Consider the following 20,111-nt stretch of genomic DNA (forward strand, 5'->3'; position numbering starts at 1 on the left):
ACCACACTCACCACACACAGCATATACACCACACTCACCACACACACCATATACACCACAGTCACCACCCACACCATATACACCACACTCACCACCCACACCATATACACCACACTCACCACCCACACCATATACACCACACTCACCACCCACAGCATATACACCACACTCACCACCCACAGCATATACACCACACTCACCACCCACAGCATATACACCACACTCACCACCCACACCATATACACCACACTCACCACCCACAGCATATACACCACACTCACCACCCACACCATATACACCACACTCACCACCCACAGCATATACACCACACTCACCACCCACAGCATATACACCACACTAACCACCCACACCATATACACCACACTCACCACACACAGCATATACACCACACTCACCACACACAGCATATACACCACACTCACCACACACACCATATACACCACAGTCACCACCCACACCATATACACCACACTCACCACCCACAGCACATACACCACACTCACCACACACAGCATATACACCACACTCACCACACACACCATATACACCACAGTCACCACCCACACCATATACACCACACTCACCACCCACAGCATATACACCACACTCACCACCCACAGCATATACACCACACTCACCACACACACCATATATACCACACTCACCACCCACACCATATACACCACACTCACCACCCACAGCATATATACCACACTCACCACCCACAGCACATACACCACACTCACCACACACAGCATATACACCACACTCACCACCCACACCACACTCACCACACACAGCATATACACCACACTCACCACACACACCATATACACCACAGTCACCACCCACACCATATACACCACACTCACCACCCACACCATATACACCACACTTACCACCCACAGCATATACACCACACTCACCACCCACAGCATATACACCACACTCACCACACACACCATATACACCACAGTCACCACCCACACCATATACACCACACTCACCACCCACACCATATACACCACACTTACCACCCACACCATATACACCACACTCACCACACACAGCATATACACCACACTCACCACACACAGCATATACACCACACTCACCACCCACAGCATATACACCACACTCACCACACACACCATATACACCACACTCACCACCAACACCATATACACCACACTCACCACCCACACCATATACACCACACTCACCACCCACAGCATATACACCACACTCACCACGCACAGCATATACACCACACTCATCACCCACACCATATACACCACACTCATCACCCACACCATATACACCACACTCACCACCCACACCATATACACCACACTCACCACCCACACCATATACACCACACTCACCACCCACAGCATATACACCACACTCACCACCCACAGCATATACACCACACTCACCACCCACAGCATATACACCACACTCACCACCCACACCATATACACCACACTCACCACCCACAGCATATACACCACACTCACCACCCACACCATATACACCACACTCACCACCCACAGCATATACACCACACTCACCACCCACAGCATATACACCACACTAACCACCCACACCATATACACCACACTCACCACACACAGCATATACACCACACTCACCACACACAGCATATACACCACACTCACCACACACACCATATACACCACAGTCACCACCCACACCATATACACCACACTCACCACCCACAGCACATACACCACACTCACCACACACAGCATATACACCACACTCACCACACACACCATATACACCACAGTCACCACCCACACCATATACACCACACTCACCACCCACAGCATATACACCACACTCACCACCCACAGCATATACACCACACTCACCACACACACCATATATACCACACTCACCACCCACACCATATACACCACACTCACCACCCACAGCATATATACCACACTCACCACCCACAGCACATACACCACACTCACCACACACAGCATATACACCACACTCACCACCCACACCACACTCACCACACACAGCATATACACCACACTCACCACACACACCATATACACCACAGTCACCACCCACACCATATACACCACACTCACCACCCACACCATATACACCACACTTACCACCCACAGCATATACACCACACTCACCACCCACAGCATATACACCACACTCACCACACACACCATATACACCACAGTCACCACCCACACCATATACACCACACTCACCACCCACACCATATACACCACACTTACCACCCACACCATATACACCACACTCACCACACACAGCATATACACCACACTCACCACACACAGCATATACACCACACTCACCACCCACAGCATATACACCACACTCACCACACACACCATATACACCACACTCACCACCAACACCATATACACCACACTCACCACCCACACCATATACACCACACTCACCACCCACAGCATATACACCACACTCACCACGCACAGCATATACACCACACTCATCACCCACACCATATACACCACACTCATCACCCACACCATATACACCACACTCACCACCCACACCATATACACCACACTCACCACCCACACCATATACACCACACTCACCACCCACAGCATATACACCACACTCACCACCCACACCATATACACCACACTCACCACCCACAGCATATACATCACACTCACCACCCACACCATATACATCACACTCACCACCCACACCATATACATCACACTCACCACCCACACCATATACACCACACTCACCACCCCTACCATATACACCACACTCACCACACACACCATATACACCACACTCACCACCCACAGCATAAACACCACACTCATCACCCACACCATATACACCACACTCACCACCCACACCATATACACCACACTCACCACCCACAGCATAAACACCACACTCACCACCCACACCATATACGCCACACTCACCACCCACACCATATACACCACACTCACCACCCACACCATATACATCACACTCACCACCCACACCATATACATCACACTCACCACCCACACCATATACATCACACTCACCACCCACACCATATACACCACACTCACCACCCACAGCATATACACCACACTCACCACCCACAGCATATACACCACACTCACCACCCACAGCATATACACCACACTCACCACCCACACCATATACATCACACTCACCACCCACACCATATACACCACACTCACCACCCACACCATATATACCACACTCACCACCCACAGCATATACACCACACTCACCACCCACACCATATACATCACACTCACCACCCACACCATATACATCACACTCACCACCCACACCATATACATCACACTCACCACCCACACCATATACACCACACTCACCACCCACAGCATATACACCACACTCACCACCCACAGCATATACACCACACTCACCACCCACAGCATATACACCACACTCACCACCCACACCATATATATCACACTCACCACCCACACCATATACACCACACTCACCACCCACACCATATATACCACACTCACCACCCACAGCATATACACCACACTCACCACCCACAGCATATACACCACACTCACCACCCACAGCATATACACCACACTCACCACCCACACCATATACACCACACTCACCACCCACAGCATATACACCACACTCACCACCCACACCATATACATCACACTCACCACCCACACCATATACGCCACACTCACCACCCACACCATATACACCACACTCACCACCCACACCATATACACCACACTCCCCACACGGGAGTGCATACAGCACAGCACCGACACTCGCCAACCATACTCACCACGTGACAAAGACAAAGGCTCAGTGGGACCATGTTGTGCGAGGCTGAGTGGGATTGTGGGCCTCGTGCAGATGGGGATGTCCCGCACAAGATCGACCGCATCGTGGAGGGCAGCCCAGCGGCGCGCTCGGGCCAGCTGGAGGTGGGCGACCGCATCGTGGCGGTGAACAAGCAGCCCATTGTCCACCTGAGCCACGACCAGATCGTCAGCCTCATCAAGGCCGAGGGCAACACCATCCTCCTACGCATCGTGCCTGCCCGTGGCAAGACCCCCCCCCCACCCTCCTCGCGTTACACTCACCGCACTCACCGCGCTTACCGCACTCACTAACACAACAACTAATATACTAACATGCTCACTAACACACTGGCTAATGCGCACACTCGCTAGCACACTTGCTAGCATGCTCAATATCAAGCTTACTAAGATGCTCGTCGACATGCCCACTGATGTGCTCGCGCCCACACCACTCGCGCCCACACCACTCGCGCCCACACCACTCGCGCCCACTACCGAGCCAGCGGTGGACGCAGCACGTTTTCCCACGCCGCGACCGCGATGCTCACTCCCCCCGTGTTTCCTTGCAGACTCGGCTGCCCTCTCCCCCATCAACGACGACGACAGCTTCTCCAGCAGCCATGCGTCCGGCACTTTCCGCTCCGCAGACACGCTGGGGTAACTCGCACGAGGAGACGCGTCACAATGATAAACACACATTCCTGGTTCTTTCGGTAAAGTCACGTGACTTTACCGAAAGAACCAAGAATATGAATCACTGCTAGTCACGAATGCTTTAAATCAAAATGATAAACACGACGAGACACGTCCTGGTGACTCGCGCATGACGGGGTAACAGGCGCGTCTGGGTATAACGGGTGCGTCTGCCAAGAGCCTACAGACAGCAATGGGGTTTTCTTGTAGAGGCAACGCACACAGTCGGTTGCTCACCTCTTTGGGAAAAGATTTGGTTCTCTCCCGTCATATGCACGTCGCTTTCCTCCCAAATCAAACCATGACAAGAGTTGAGCTGACGCCCGCACGTCCAGAGTAAACGCAAAACTCCGCGCGGTGAGAGCATAACGAGAAGATTGAAATGTGCAAGCCGAGTCGTGATGCCCTCTGTTGTGCCACTGCTGTCCCAGGCCTGACCCTCGCAGCAGGAAGGACGTGAAACCCGACCCCAAGTCCTCACAGGTGAGGGGGGGAAGGAGGGGGAGGAGGAGAGATCATTGGGCACAGAGAGTCAGCACACGTTACCAAGATAGCCACATACAATATCTACGCACGCATGTACACATTAACAAGTACAGTAAACCCTCACGAATGCAGAATTCGTGAATGCAGAAACCTTGTTCCATTGGGAAAAATGTGGTTACGTTCCTGGTACGAGTGAACATCAGGGGGAATAGCTAAATGTTTAATAACAATGACTACAATACATAAATAAAAATAAATCATAAATAATGTTTTCTCCTCTTTGGTTCTTTCAGTTGAGTCACGTAGGTAAAAAATAAAATAAAGTTAATCAAATCACAATTATTATATTTTTTTACCTACGTGACTTTACCGAAAGAACCAAAGAGTATGGATCATTGCAGTCACGGAAACTTCAAATCTAGAATGATGTTCTTTTTTAATTACATTTGATGATGATTTTACGACGACGATGGTTGGTGGTGGTGCTGGTGATGGTTAGGAATTCAGGAGGATGACTCCTCTGGAGATGCAGGTGTTTGATAACCCACAGTTGTTATAATTTTACCACTGGGGAGTGCAGCCGCAACACTTTCCCTGATTGTATTTGCGTTCTTTTTAATGGACCTCACAGTCGACTCGTTTATACCAAAATGTATAAACGAGTCGACTCTTAGGTACGTATGAAGTAAAAATGCACAATAGCTTACTGTGAGACTAAGGACTCAGCGGGGAGCTGAGGGGGCGTGCCTAATCTTCGCAGACAGTTTCAAATGTATCAACATTCTACACGTACCTCCCCAGTGTCGGTGGTCTGGCACTACGTACATTCACAAATACTGGAGTCCGGCTGGTTGCGAATAGGGAATTAGCATGCACTTAGTAAATCGCAAATATGTGAACTCGCAAATCCATAACTAGCGTATGGCAAGGGTTTACTGTATACATTAAGCAAGTACGCGGTAATTTGCTCCACCCTGCGAGTCGCGCCAAGAGGCGTGCACCTTGCAGCCTCTGCGTTCACTGAACACAGCTGACGGTGCCACCCACAACTGACTTCATATTGGCCTCTACACTTTACATTAGGTGTCGGATGAGTCTGAAATAATTCACTTGAAAAGACACCAACGACGCACGGACCACACCTTAACCATATATTCACCCCACACACAGACCACCCACACGCACTGTGTGTTTGCATTGGGCGGATGGGCCTGCTGCTGCTGCTGTGGCGCTTTGCTCACCGCAATACGACCCTGGCGACTCGGGGTCGGCTCTGCCCGTGGCAGCACACGACCCCGCCGTAACCCCGCCGTGCACCTCCCCATTGCCCCCGGGAATCCCCTGGGTGGACTTGGTTCGAGCGCCAGGCGCGATGGTGCTGCAGGGGCCGCCGTCCGTCCTGGACGGGCGAGGCCTGCCCCCCCTCCCCCTCGTGCGTGTCACGGGGGCCTCGGTGTTCGTTTAGCAGTTGCACTTGCCTTTGTTGCCGCCGCTGCCGCCGCAGGTGTCCATGTACTATCTGGTGGACCTGGAGCGCGGCCCCTATGGGTTTGGGCTGAAGCTGGACGGCGGCCGCGAGTTCAACCGCGACCTCGCCATCGTGTCGCTCGCTCCCGACAGCCCCGCCATGCGCAGCGGCAAGATACAGGTGACGTCTCCCGCGCGTGCCGGTGCCTCGTCTGCCGGATTGTGCATCTCCTGGGTCGTGGATCTCCTCGGGTCCTTCGTAACCTTTTGCCCTCGATGTCCTGGTTTCTGGATATCCCGGGTCCTTGGTCCCCTGCGACTCCTCGCTTCGCTTCCATGACGTCCCCGGGTCCCGCCGTGCCCCCCGTGAGGCGAGCAGGCACCTCGAAATCGAGTTCCCCCGAGTCCCGCTCCGCGTCTCGTATCTCGCGGATGACGACGTCGGTGGCTGACGCGAGTCCCCGTTGTCCCGCGCAGGTGGGGGACCGCATCATGGAGATCAACGGGGAGAGCAGCAAGGACATGACGTACCAGCGCGCGATCGACGCCATCAAGGCCAGCGGGCGGCGCGTACACCTGCTCCTCAAGCGACGCGGCGCACCCGTCACGGACTACGGTTAGCGAGGACGCCCTCACCCACAGGCATCGCTCCGGCGGCGATGAGTACACGCGTGCACCGCACACACCTCCGCGCTCGGCAGCGCCCGCACCGTGCTCGCCACGCCGCTGCTGTTGCCGTAAGCGATGTCGGCGAGCACCCCATTAAGACGCGCGTAGCACACGACTGTCCTGCTTGGACGCGTTTGACCTCTCGGGGAGTTTGTGCATATGTAGAGAAACCGGATCGCTAGCACAACACTGCACGTGAGGGTACGACACTGAAAGCTCCGTCTAAACGAGTGAGCGACCGACTTTCTGTCCACTGGTCATCGTGCAGCCTCTAGCACGCACGAACGCTTGCGCGTCACTCCCATGCATGCAGAGTCCATCATCTGTACGTCGGATGGTGAACTGCACCACGGCGCCCTCCAAGGAGAGACCTTACCCCATCAGATGGCTCAAAGGAGGCTCCCCGCTGTCCGCAGCGGTCATCCCAAAACCGCTTAGGGAGAGAGATGGTGCCACTCGCAAATGAGATCCCTGTTACAGTTTCCCAAGCTTCTGCTGCCTGTGCGGTTTAGAAGGCCATACTTTCTGACCTTCATGGCTCTCGATAAGCGGTCTAGGCTCTTGGTAAACGTTCAGGTTGATGTTCATATACGGTCACTCTTTTGAGCCTGCAAGGCATTGTGGATTGGTCCGTAACTCTGTGCCCTGATTGTGCACTATTTACCGGTGTTCAGACACATTCCAGGCTTTTTACGTCACCTTGGCATTGTGTGTAAAAAATATTCCTGTAGTGATTTTTGTAAATGTGTAAGCGTGCAATGTCCTTTGGTGTGTGGGTATAATGTGCATGCTGAATATAAATCTGCGGAAGTAATACTGTACTGTCAACACATCTGTAATCCAGCCCTGTTGATGCAGGGATGGTTGGCAAATTGCAGAAAATTGCACAATTAGGTTGCCATCGCCTGGCTTCGAGGCCTTACCCCCTCTCGCACATGTGGATTTCCTCCGGCATGTATAAACACAAATTATTGGTGCGGGCCAAACATCCCATATCGGACCACAGAGCTTGGGCAATTGTTGGAGCCGATTCTGATGGTCTGCGGATTCCTGCGCGTGCGAGCGTGCGTGCAAACACTGCGCACATTGGGAACTCTGCAGGGTTTGAGACGCAATTTGCATGAATGCTTCCACGATATATATTATATTATTGTGCTCGACACCAGATTCCAGTTTGCACCCGTCCAGGTGAAGAGCTGAAACTTTATTGACAGGAATCCGTTGTTCCCACGTGCGATTAGGGAGTTGTCGCTTCCGCAGATTTAAATCAGGGCTTGTTGAGAGACGCCACGTGGGCGTCTCTGTGCACCCTCGCTCCCCCGCTCTCTAACTCTGAATGTTGGGCTCTCCTTTGTCTCCCTTCAGGGGTGGTTCCTTCCCATCTCTTCATGTATTTGCAAAAATGACACAAGTACGAACCCCTTTGTTCCCTCCTCCTCTGGGCCTCCCTGGGCGAGACGGTTTGTAAATGTTTGCAAGCCTCGCGAGCTGCTTGAATGCGCACGCCCGTCCGCCCGCTCGCCTCGACGGCTCACTTGCATGCACACTCGTTCTTCTGCTCGCGAGCTTGCACGCTTGCTCATCCTCTGTCTCGCTCACTCACTTGCTCACCTGCTCACTCGCTTGTACACTCGCTCACTTGGTCACTTGCTTATCCGTTCTCCTGCTAATGCACTCGCACACTTCCTCATTCGTTCACTCACTTATTCAACAGTCTGCTCATCAGCTCTCTCACACGCTCACTCACTGTCCACTCACCTGGTCATCAGCCCAATCACCCGCTCACTCCTGCATGGTCAACACCACCACCACCACCTCCTCCACAACTCCGGTGGCTCTGCTCAGTTGCTCCTGTTGAATTGAGACGGTGCGGCTCGGAGGGAGGGTCCTCGTGATGATCCTGCGCAGGTCACACACACGCAGCCTGGATTTTGTATAGAGAGGTCGAGGCTGTTGCTTGGGCGAGGGACAGACGTACACGGGAGGATGGATTACAGTACAACAGGGCCTCTCAGTCGGTTCGTTTCACCATGGCCCTGTGCCATGGCTGAGTGAACAGCTCAACAGTAGCATCTTGGGACCCATTGGTTACTTAACTGCTGCTGGAAAGTCCATCTCCTGGCCCGTGCTGCTCACTCTGCCACAGACCTCCCAATATAAACAGTGCGGAATTCTCAGCCCTGCCGACCACGTGCTCCACGGAGCCCTTCAAAGGCCTGCCAATAGCCACGTGACCCAAAAGCCACCCTGTGGTGTATGCCACATGGCGTCTATTATCAGGTGACCAATCATACATGCAGCACAGACACTGGAGATGCACAACGCAGAGACGTCCAGGTTGAGGTTTAGTTTAGTTTAGTTTCATTTATTTGGTATAGCTCTGTGAGCCATTCGGCTCTTGAATTGGGTGCAACCGCAACAAACAAAAACATGAACAAGAAAACATCTTAAAGTGACTTTGGGCGGTGCATGTGGGCAGGAAGGAGACGGGAGGCAGCAGAGGGGTTGTAATTCCCCAGTGCTCGCAGAGCCACATGAGGGAGCACTCCCATCCTGGCATAGCAGGCACAGCATGCAAACACAAAGCACGCACAGAATGCAAACACACAGCACGCACAGCATGCAAACACAGAGCACGCACAGCATGCAAACACAGAGCACGCACAGCATGCAAACACACAGCACGGACAGCATGCAAACACAGCAGGCACAGCATGCAAACACACAGCACGCACAGCAGGCAAACGCACAGCATGCAAACACACAGCACGCACTTACGCAGCACACATACAGCACACATACAGCACACACAAAGCACACAGCATGCACACCACACACAGCACACACACAGCACGCATACACAGCACGCATACAGCACACAGCACGCATACACAGCACGTATACAGCACACATACACAGCACGCATACAGCACACGTACACAGCACGCATACAGCACATGTACACAGCACGCATACAGCACACATACACAGCACGCATACACAGCACACATACACAGCACACATAAACAGCATGCATACAGCACACATACACAGCACACATACAGCACACATACACAGCACGCATACAGCACACATACACAGCACGCATACAGCAAACACATACAGAGCACGCATACAGCACACATACACAGCACGCATACACAGCACGCATACACATCACGCATACACAGCACGCATATACAGCACACACACAGCACACACACAGCACACATACACAGCACGCACGCATACACAACACGCATACACAGCACGCATACAGCACGCATACAGCACGCACACAGCACACGCACACAGCACGCACACAGCACGCACACAGCACGCATACACAGCACACATACACAGCACACATACACAGCACGCATACACAGCACGCATACAGCACACATACACAGCACGCATACAACACGCATACAGCACACATACACAGCACTCATACAGCACACATACACAGCACGCATACAGCACACATACACAGCACGCATACAGCACACATACACAGCACGCATACAGCACACATACACAGCACGCATACAGCACACATACACAGCACGCATACAGCACGCATACAGCACACATACACAGCACGCATACAGCACACATACACAGCACGCATACAGCACAGATATACCCTGTGGACACACAGAGAAAACTGAACATAGTTTTCAGTCTGCTCTGTTCTATCCAAACTGTAGAGTAGAGCCTTGCCAAGGCGTCATTTTGGTTCAAAATTCGTTTTCACGATGGTGCTGCGAATCACAGTTAGCCATCGATTCTTAAAAAATCCCCACGCACAACAGCTTGCTGTACTGCTCGCCACTCCATCTCCTCTTCGACATAGGACTAGAAGCGTGCATCACCATAGCCAGTGCGGATTATGTAGGCACAGCTGCATACACGGTGGACAGCCCTTGGCAGAGTTGGCTGCAGTCCGATTGCTTCCCACGGGGATTCAGGCGGTGATAGTGGCACGGCATGGCTCTCACCGAGATTGGGTGCTCAACAAAACGTGTTGGCATCCATCGGTCAAAACACATCATGGCTCCTGAACCATGGCGAGAACCGGGTGGAGCCCACCTGGGTTCATTGTCCGAACCAACGGTGGAAATATCCCACGTTTATTTACCAGGGACCACATTTTCTTAGGGACGGGTAATGACCCCCTGTACCAAGCGCTGCCGTCGGTGCCGCTTGGTGCATCGCAGCACACAGCTCCCCACCCCACCCCCCTGTGTGCCCTCGCCCAGACTTAGCACAACGGTTCCTTGTCGCGCCACCGCTGCTGCTGCGCTTGCCGGGTGCAGTCGCAGTGGTGCGCCAAGGCCTGGAGCCTCGCAGTCGCTGCAGTCCCCCGTGCACGTAATGTGACGCGTGTAGGCAGGTCACACACTCGCCATTCGATCCGTTATCGTAATTCGGCGGTTTTGTTTGGTGCCACCCGGGCACCGGCCCGTTGCACGTTCCACCAGAGATGACTGCACGTTTAGCGTGGGTGGGTCATGTCTGTCGTAATAATGCCCTTGATGACATCACACCACTGGATTGTTGGGTGGAGTTGATTCGAGTTTTTGGGTTGAGATATCACAGTTGTAAGGTTGTGTCATAGGGTCGTGTCGTCAGGTATGGTCTTGTCGTGGGTTCGTTTTAGAGTCGTGTGAAATCTCGTCATTGGGTTATTTTTTGTAGGTTTGTGTTGATTGGTAGGGCCGTGTTGCACGGCGCCGCGGCGCCAGCGTTGGCATCGTGAACTCACGGTCTCCGCTGTCTCTGTGTCGCAGATCCCGACTCCTCGCGGAGCCCAACGGCTCCTCGCCGCGCCACCTTCGGCTCGCCGGCCGCCTCGGTCCCCACCGGCGCTGGCGGCGGCTCCACGTTGCCCCCCCGCGTGGAGCGCGGCGTCGACCCCCACGCAGCCCGGCTTCATGCGCGCGAGCGCGTGAGAGACAGAGAGAGGGAGGCCGAGGCGAGGGAGCGACAGTGGGAGGAGAGACAGCAGGAGAGAGAATGGCAGCAGGGGAGAGAGAAGGAGAGGGAACGGGAAAAGGAACGAGAAAAACAGAGTGCGCGAGAGAGGGAACGAGAGGATAGGGACAGGGAAAAGGAGAAGGAAAGAGAGAGGGAACGGGAAAAAGAGAGAGCACGGGAGAGGGAACGAGAGAAGGAGAGGGAACGAGAGAAGGAGAGGGAACGAGAGAAGGAGAGGGAACGAGAGAAGGAGAGGGAACGGGAGAGGGAACGGGAACGGGAGAGTGTGCGTCAGGAGAGAGAGTTGATGGAGAGGGAGCAGGAGAGGCTGAGGTTCGCTCGGGGCAAGGAGCAAGACGGCGTTGTAGCCAGCAAGTCGAGCGTGCAGGACGAGGTCGACCACCAGACGTCGAAGTATGTCGGAAAGCAGCAGCAGCAGCAGCAGCAGCTCCGGCCCCCCAGGGAGAAGACCGCGGACGCGCTGGACGCTGCCGCACAACGCGTGGAGCCGAGCGACGGTGGCGGCGGTCGTCCACGGAGGACGGAGGCCGGGCCAGAGACAGAGTTGCTGGGCCCGGGGTCGGCGGAACGAGGCGACGCAAAGCCTCGCGTGGACAGCGCGAGCTCGGGCTGGACCGACGATGGCACGGGCCGGAGGACCCTGGCGCCGGGGCCCTGGAAGGTGCCGGCCTCCGACAAGTACCCGGCTCCGCTGAAATCGTCACGTGGGAAAACGAGCAGGAAGTGAGGCGCCGGGTCGAACGGCGCCGCGCAGCAGCGGTGGTGCCCAGAGGTGTGGGAAGACAGCGGCGGAGCGTGACGCCCGCCCGCCCGCCCGTGCATTGACACGGATGACCTAAAGGCGTTTGGCCACTGATCAGAATTTAACTTTTTTTTATACAAAGTCTGGGGAATGTCACCGTGCGTTGTGTCGCCATGGCCTCTGCTTAAGTGATTACTGTGGCTGCAAGGGCTAAGCAGTGTGAGCGAAGCGGTTTATTGTGGGTACAGCACTGCTGATGACTGCCACGGGGACTGCACCATCCCTGCTCTCCCTCTCGAGTTTGACTCCATCTCCCCACCCAGACCCCTGAAGACGCCACCGGTTCCCCTCTGCGTCCACCCTCTCTGTCGCAAGACGCCGCAGGCTCAGCGGAGACTGCACGAGTCCCAAACGGGGGGCTCCGCTTTCGTCTCGGTCACGTGGCCCACTCGGCGCACGTCCTGCCATCTGCGGTGATGGGGGGAGCGGCCGTTTCTGGTTTTCACAGACACTGCATTGAGAAGGCAAAGTCATAAAATTATCACAACCTCAACAACCTTTACTCGAACGCTCGAATCATTCCACAGGGTCACCCACGGCCTTTCGTGGGGGAGGTTGAAATTCGCTCCGCGTCCGCGAGCGCCTTCCCCATCGCAGCGCCCGGCCGTCTCACCGCTCGTCATCGCCACGAATTCTTCAGCGGCGTTCGGCGGCGGGTGTCGAGGTGTCGTGCTCCCTGCGCGCAAGGGACGGGGTCTCCCTGCGCGATGCGCGGTGAGGTCGGCACAGCAGAGCGCCGATCTCTGTCGCCATCCTCACAACCGTGGCGGTCCGGCCGGACGGCGACGAGGATTGTCGCTTCTATCTGGGATTTCAGAAGCGGTGGGGGGGGGGCTTCCCAGAAAATGTAGAATTTTTCTTAAAATAAAAATTAATAGTAAGCAGAAGCGGCTCCTCTGAGATGCAGTTCTACTTCACATTAATAATACAATAAGCAGATGGGAAATATAAACCTGTCACGAAGAAATTTTTAGCAAATATGCACATATTGACATTTTCTATGCTTTGCGGAAACTAACCCAACACAGTGTTGATTTAAAACTCAAGGGATTCACGCTAATAACGCAGTAAGCAATGGGAAGTGATGCAAGTCGATTTGCAGATGTGAATCTCGGTACGGCATCGTATGCTGTAGTGGCCACACGTTGAACGTTTGCTGGCAGTTGCAGCCCAGGATGCGTGTGGATTGGCTCGCTGTCATTGTGATTGGCCGATTCAGAGAAGGCAGCAAGAGACTCTCAGCCCTTGCTTGGGCAATGTCACCTGGTACAGTTGGAGCCGTTTGCCTCGCTCACTCGCAGGAGGCGGTGAGAGCAGTCGGACTCCCGAAGGATGGCACCGTCGCGGACCAGAGGAAGTCTGCGTAGCTCCGTGTGCGCGACGCACGCTACGTCACCACGGTTGTGACGGTTCGGGCGATCCTATGATTGAGTGCACGTGCATGTCCGTGCGAGTGTATGCGTGTGCCCATCGGGCAAGCCCATGTGCACATTTCTGACATTTTGTCAGAAAGTGCTGCCTCCTTTAAAGGACTGGCGTGGCCCGTTTCGTTTATATTCTGTTTGGAGATGGTTTTTACAAAATAATGCACGTACTGAGACACGGTGGTTATGAACAATAGTAGCATTTGCACTGAGTGCGCGTGAGACGCTTGACTGGACCCGAGGCCTCGGTTTAACAAGCGACGCCGGCGCGGGGCACGGCAGTCAACGCTCCCGGCGTCCATGTGTGGACGCGCGGGTCCCCTGGGGAGGTCACCAATGGGACTCGTGTCCGCTGCGCCAACCGTGGTCACACGTTGTCCACGTGCGCAAGCAGCAACAGCAGCAGCTGTTTACGACGATCGGCTCCACGCTACCTCAATCGCCTGTTCTCACTGGCACAGGTGCTCGCACTCGTAGTGGGCTTGCTTTGGCCAGCACGCCCGTTCAAACGGCGTCCATTCACTCACGGCGTCAGCGTGATTTTATCCGATCATTTGCACAGAGCTCAAACGTGCGTTCCTGTGTGGACTCGTCGTACAATGTCCCACTGTACCTTGCATTTGTTGCGTTTGGCCTTGAGAGGGTTATTGTGACGGCATAAACAATGATCGGTCAAATAGCATGGTTTCCCGCACTTCCGATTAGCACAGTTGGCTACGTACGGTGAGAAAGAAGTTCACACCAGTCGCCTGGTTTATAATTTTTTTGGGACTCTGCTACCCTTCCATCAAACTGTTTAGAGAACATCCGCTCCCACTCACACTGGGGATTTAAAAGTTTGAATTGACATCTCCTTAATTCTGATTAAAGAACCAGGTGAGGTTTTCTCCAGCCACTGAGAATTGTCATCAAATGGAAAAAAACAATTCAAGAACACCGGGTCAGCTGCTGATGCCGAACTTTCAAACCCACCTAATGGGACACCCAGCCGCTCACCGAACGTTTAAATAATTTAAAAAGGGATTTATTAAATATCTCAAGTAACATGAATTCCTTTAGCCGAGCAGTTCTCTGCACAAACAGAACCTTTGGCGCAGTTTTGGCAGAACTGATACTCGTCAGCAAGATGTCACCTGTGAATTTGTGATCAGCCCTAACACTCGGCCATTCGCGAGACTCCTGCGCATATCGAAATGCGGTGCTGCTGCATGTTTCAAATTAATTTTGTTGAACCAGTTGAGAATCCACCAAGACCAGGATGAGTCTCAATTGCAAGAGTGACCCAGGGCATTAGTCTCCCAGTAGGGCCATGATTGCTGCGTGTGATACAAATTGAGTAATTTGCGGTGTCTTTTTTTCACCTCGACGCCAGCACACAATGGCCTACTCTTTGCGAATGATGACACGGGGTCTTTGACGTAGACCGATAAGCAGAATGCGCGTATTATTACGGTTGTTACACCAGTAGTAATAACCAGGGCGGCCACTGGATTCAAAACGGAACCTGTGCAACGAGCGGCGAATGCGCCACCCCTTGACCACTTGTGCATCTAATTCATTGCTTGGCAAAAGATGATGAGGCAACGTCTTCTGAAGAACTTACCGAGGTATGGAATGGAAATAATTATTAACAATTCAGGCCCAAGCATTGCTGATGAGAAGCAATGATGTCCAAACATGATCAGGGATGCCGGGTTTTGGGAAATCTTTGTATAATTTCCAAAGTGTATAAAGTATATCATCTGGATCCTAGGTTAAGCCACTGCACTTGGACCCTGTTTTGGTGGCGAGGTTTTGTCCGTCGAGTATCTAGAGTGCTGTGTGATCCGGGGTCGGTGTGAGCTGCCCTGGCAGTGTTGGCCAGGTCGATCGCTCGCAGACTCGTGCGCGGTTCCCGACAGCCTCCGCTGCAGTTTGCTCTCCTCTCGGACTCGGCTCGGGGGATTGCGTATTCCGAGCAGTTGTCGTGGTCCTCTAAATGCACCGCTCTCGCTTTGATGGGAGCGCCAGGCCTCTCGTTACGTGGAACCGCACCTCGCTCCCACGTGTTGTCTCTTGTGGGGTGAGGGCGGCGAGCGAGCGAGGGCGGAGGCGACGAAGAGCGCCTTCTCAAAGTTCTCTGGAGGTTTGACAATTGGCGACTTCGTGCACAGCATAGTCGTGGCCAAAGGTGGCACCGGTACAGGGATTGTGAAGGATGTGAAGGCACCGCTCTTGTGGGGTGATGACGACAATCAACGTGTAAAGCTTTATCTCACAAACTCGAGCCATGCCCCCCCCCCCCCCTCCTTCTTTGTTTTCCAGCAAAGCCTTCTGGTCGCGCAATTCTCCGTTCTCTAGCGCCGTGGCCTCCGTTCCACGCGGCCGCATCTTCTCCGCACAGTGCGAGGCTCCGATCTCAGATGCGGTTGCGACGCAGTTTTTTCCCCAGCGCGGTTTTATATCTGCAAACGTGCGCGTGCATGTGTGTGCGTGCGTGTGTGTGCGTGCATGTATGTGCGTGCATGTGTGTGCGTGTGTGTGTGCGTGTGTGTGTGTGTGCGTAAACACATGAGTGTAGTTTGGCTCCAAAATGCAGAGACGGCAGCACTTGGACATGCTCCGAGACAACGAGCAGAGTTTTGTTATTGAGTCTCTCCCGTTGCTTAACGCGCATTCAGTATGCGGCGAGTACTAAAATTGCACTTTAAAAGGTGATGTGCTGCCTTGGCAATGTCTGATATGGGAGTGCGATTCCAGCTGAAGCGAACTACGGAGCCGGCCTCAGCACCGTGGCGTTCACGCGTCGGGCCACACCGATTTCACGAGTCGCACTTTTGAGATCACAAACATTCCTGGACGCACCTCCCCACCCCCACAGGCATCATGACCATGCGTGGCCCGTGCACGCGCGACCTCGGTGGATTCGCTTGCGTTGACCATATTGATTCGAAAGCAACGGAACCCTTGAGTGTCGCTTCTGCTGCTGCTGCCAGGGCCACGAGGATAGGGTCAACCAGAGGGGCATCGCTTATTCCTTGCCATGCTCCTGCACCTCCACTCGTCCACCCGACCCCGTCCCTCGCACCAACATTCCGATCGTTTCTCCATGCTGTATGGAAAAAGCAGCGGCCGCTGGGTTGCTAGGTATGGTCGTCACCTGTCAGGATTTGACCTGGACATTCTGGGAAATGGAAACGCAGTCTGGAAAAGGTGGTAACCCAAGTGCTAGGCCTGGCTGACACATGTATTCAGCGGAAAGCTCCCTTAATGGACACGGATTTAGACAATGAAGGGAATTTCTCATTTGAGATTTTTTCATATTCTGTATAAACACCGTGGGAATGGTTCTCGAGACCACACTGGGGTATGGCGAGCGGGTGGTGATGCTGAAGCCGTGAACACAGCTCACGCAGGGGGGAGCACACTGAGTGACGTGCAGCTGTAGCCCAACACCACCACTGCCGCACGTCCACACCTAGGTAGGATCCTTCCTCGTGTCCCTTGTATATTATTCCAACCATGGTACTCATTGTTTATACTCTCCGTATACTGTATATGCATGTAACGAAGGTACGGCGTAAACGACAGCATTTGGAACTTGAGATTTTTACATGGCCACCAGTTGGCGTTAACGTGAATGGCGCGCTGTATCGTGCGGGTGGGGGCGTCTTCTGTGCAATGCCGGGCGGCGCCGTGTGGCCTCGCGGGTCACCACCCACAGCACCGTGGCACGCGCCCCGTCGGGAAACGGCCAAGGGGACATTTTCCCTCCTTGTGGGGGCCACCGTACACCGCTGGTCCTCTGGGTTGCATGGGCACCGGCGCTGTGGATTTGTGGTGCCCCAGGCATAGGGTGGGGGGGGCCCTGTGCTGTGGGGAAGCACACGAGGAAGTGTTTCTGCTTGCCCTTGAATGCGCTGCGCATTGCGGATTTTGGTACAAATCGTATGTGCAAACACTTTATATGAATGGTGAATGCTCGTGTGCGCTGCTGCCCGGGGTGGTGCATCCGGCGTCCTATCGTACAGGATGGCAGCGGTAGGCTCTGGCGAAGTTTATTCCATAACGGTACAAGGTGTGGGACACTAACTGTTGAATTCTTATATTGATTACGTATATATTACAAAAGGACTGGATTCCTTGAAAAATCTCATTATATTCATAGGTGAATAGACCAAATATGTTATGTTTATTTGTTTAATGAAGAGTGTTTTTAATGTTTTGTATGGCAGCTGGTAAGTTTATATTTGAAACAATGGAAATTCTGATGATTTTGAGTAAATATATAAACAAAGAATATTTTATGCTAAAAAGTTATACCCAAAATGCAACTTAGTGGTGTTACCGGGGCTGTGATCCATGCAAACGCTACAAGCACTGATTTCTTATTCCAAGCCATCGTTTTCCAACTTAAATTTGCTAACCCATCTTGAGCATCCTGCATGCGTCCGTTGGGCACTCCTTGGCAGGCGGTGAGCCACTGCGTTCAGAGGTCACCTAGTGCGGGGCTGGTCAGGGGAGTGTGTGGGACCGGCTATACCTACACTTGTTTCACTTGCATTCACTCGCCGCGGCTGCATCCTTCTGGCTCCTACTCGCCTGCCTCGCCGCGCAAACGGCAGCAGCAGGTGCCTTTGGCAATCGGCACAGGCCTGCCACGGTCAGCCAAGCTGTGTTTACACGAGGGCGCAAGGCCACAACGGACTTGCTCTCAACCAAACCAATTCTAACTATGGTTAAGGTTTAGAAAGCCCTGCCAAAGTCCATACTCTTACGCTACCACTGCCCATACCCACGTGGGTTTATTTATACGACCACAATCTAGAATTCAGACATCCCACTTGTAGTAATCTCCCGTTGAATCTTGTTTTTTTTTTAAAGCAAAAGTCCTACAAAATGTCCACCACAGAGAACCTCCCTGATGTAAGGATGCCCTGGTAATTTCTCTGCCTGACTTTCGACCTTCCCTCTCTGTCCTCCCTGGAAACGCTAAGTACTCCCGTCACACCAGAAGCTGCTTCAGGGCTACCAAGTGTTTGTCTCCAGTCCACGTTGAGAACTGACCCATTGCACGTTCTGATCAAGTAGGTGTTCTGAAGGGCCCTCGTGTAGGCACAACTTTTAGTCTCATGGAACTGTACGATCGCACTCCTTTATGCAAAGGTTTTTTCCCGGTACTCTGGTGTTCTCGCGACACAAACATGTAAAAAGAAAATTTGCTCGCGTCTCAATCGGTACACGGATAAATAATTGCCTAGCCCAGCGAGGCTTCCCAGGGTCAATCGCAACTTGTATTTAACTTGCATCCTGTATTCACGCTAATCACTCTGGACATGCATGGGGGGGGGGCATTGCAGGTTATTATGGACATTTCTTTAAAGCGACCAAAATTACGTGTACAGTTTAAGTGGTTTCTCTTCAATTGTTACATTTTCCGTTTACAAGACCCACCTGCAGACTGCACTGGTAGAGTGTCATCTTTTGCAAACTCCTTACAGCTCACAGCCTTGCACCCTAATATATTTTTACTGTTATTTACCGAGTGTATTCTGTATACATGGACCCAAGCTTACGGAGTGATGAATTATTTGAAATGCGCAATCTCGTCTGCTCTGGTTTAGTTTTGTGTATACGGATTAAACTTCACTCTCGGACAGCGTG

The 20,111-nt window shown here is 53.1% G+C and overlaps 1 protein-coding gene across 5 annotated transcripts in view; it reads left to right on the forward strand.

The window, feature by feature from the left end:
* LOC116951119 (membrane-associated guanylate kinase, WW and PDZ domain-containing protein 2-like) overlaps positions 1-20,109 on the forward strand; it is a 76,643-nt gene extending 56,534 nt beyond the window's left edge. For 3 of the 5 annotated variants that reach the window (XM_032969535.2, XM_032969534.2, XM_032969536.2), the window contains exons 17-22: positions 3,976-4,167; positions 4,493-4,580; positions 5,048-5,099; positions 6,607-6,750; positions 7,047-7,185; positions 12,035-20,109. In XM_032969535.2, coding sequence (XP_032825426.1) covers positions 3,976-4,167; positions 4,493-4,580; positions 5,048-5,099; positions 6,607-6,750; positions 7,047-7,185; positions 12,035-12,969 — 1,550 coding nt within the window. In that variant the 3' untranslated portion in view covers positions 12,970-20,109. Of the gene's footprint in view, positions 1-3,975; positions 4,168-4,492; positions 4,581-5,047; positions 5,100-6,606; positions 6,751-7,046; positions 7,186-8,603; positions 8,699-12,034 lie in introns of all 5 variants that reach the window. The other 2 variants (XR_004404122.2, XM_032969538.2) reach the window with 2 other exon arrangements.
* The last annotated feature ends 2 nt before the right edge of the window (positions 20,110-20,111 follow it).

This window comes from Petromyzon marinus, chromosome 42, assembly GCF_048934315.1.
Source record: "Petromyzon marinus isolate PM22_M1 ecotype Great Lakes invasive population chromosome 42, UKy_Petmar_22M1.pri1.0, whole genome shotgun sequence".
In the NCBI taxonomy this organism is placed as follows: Eukaryota; Metazoa; Chordata; class Hyperoartia; order Petromyzontiformes; family Petromyzontidae; genus Petromyzon; species Petromyzon marinus.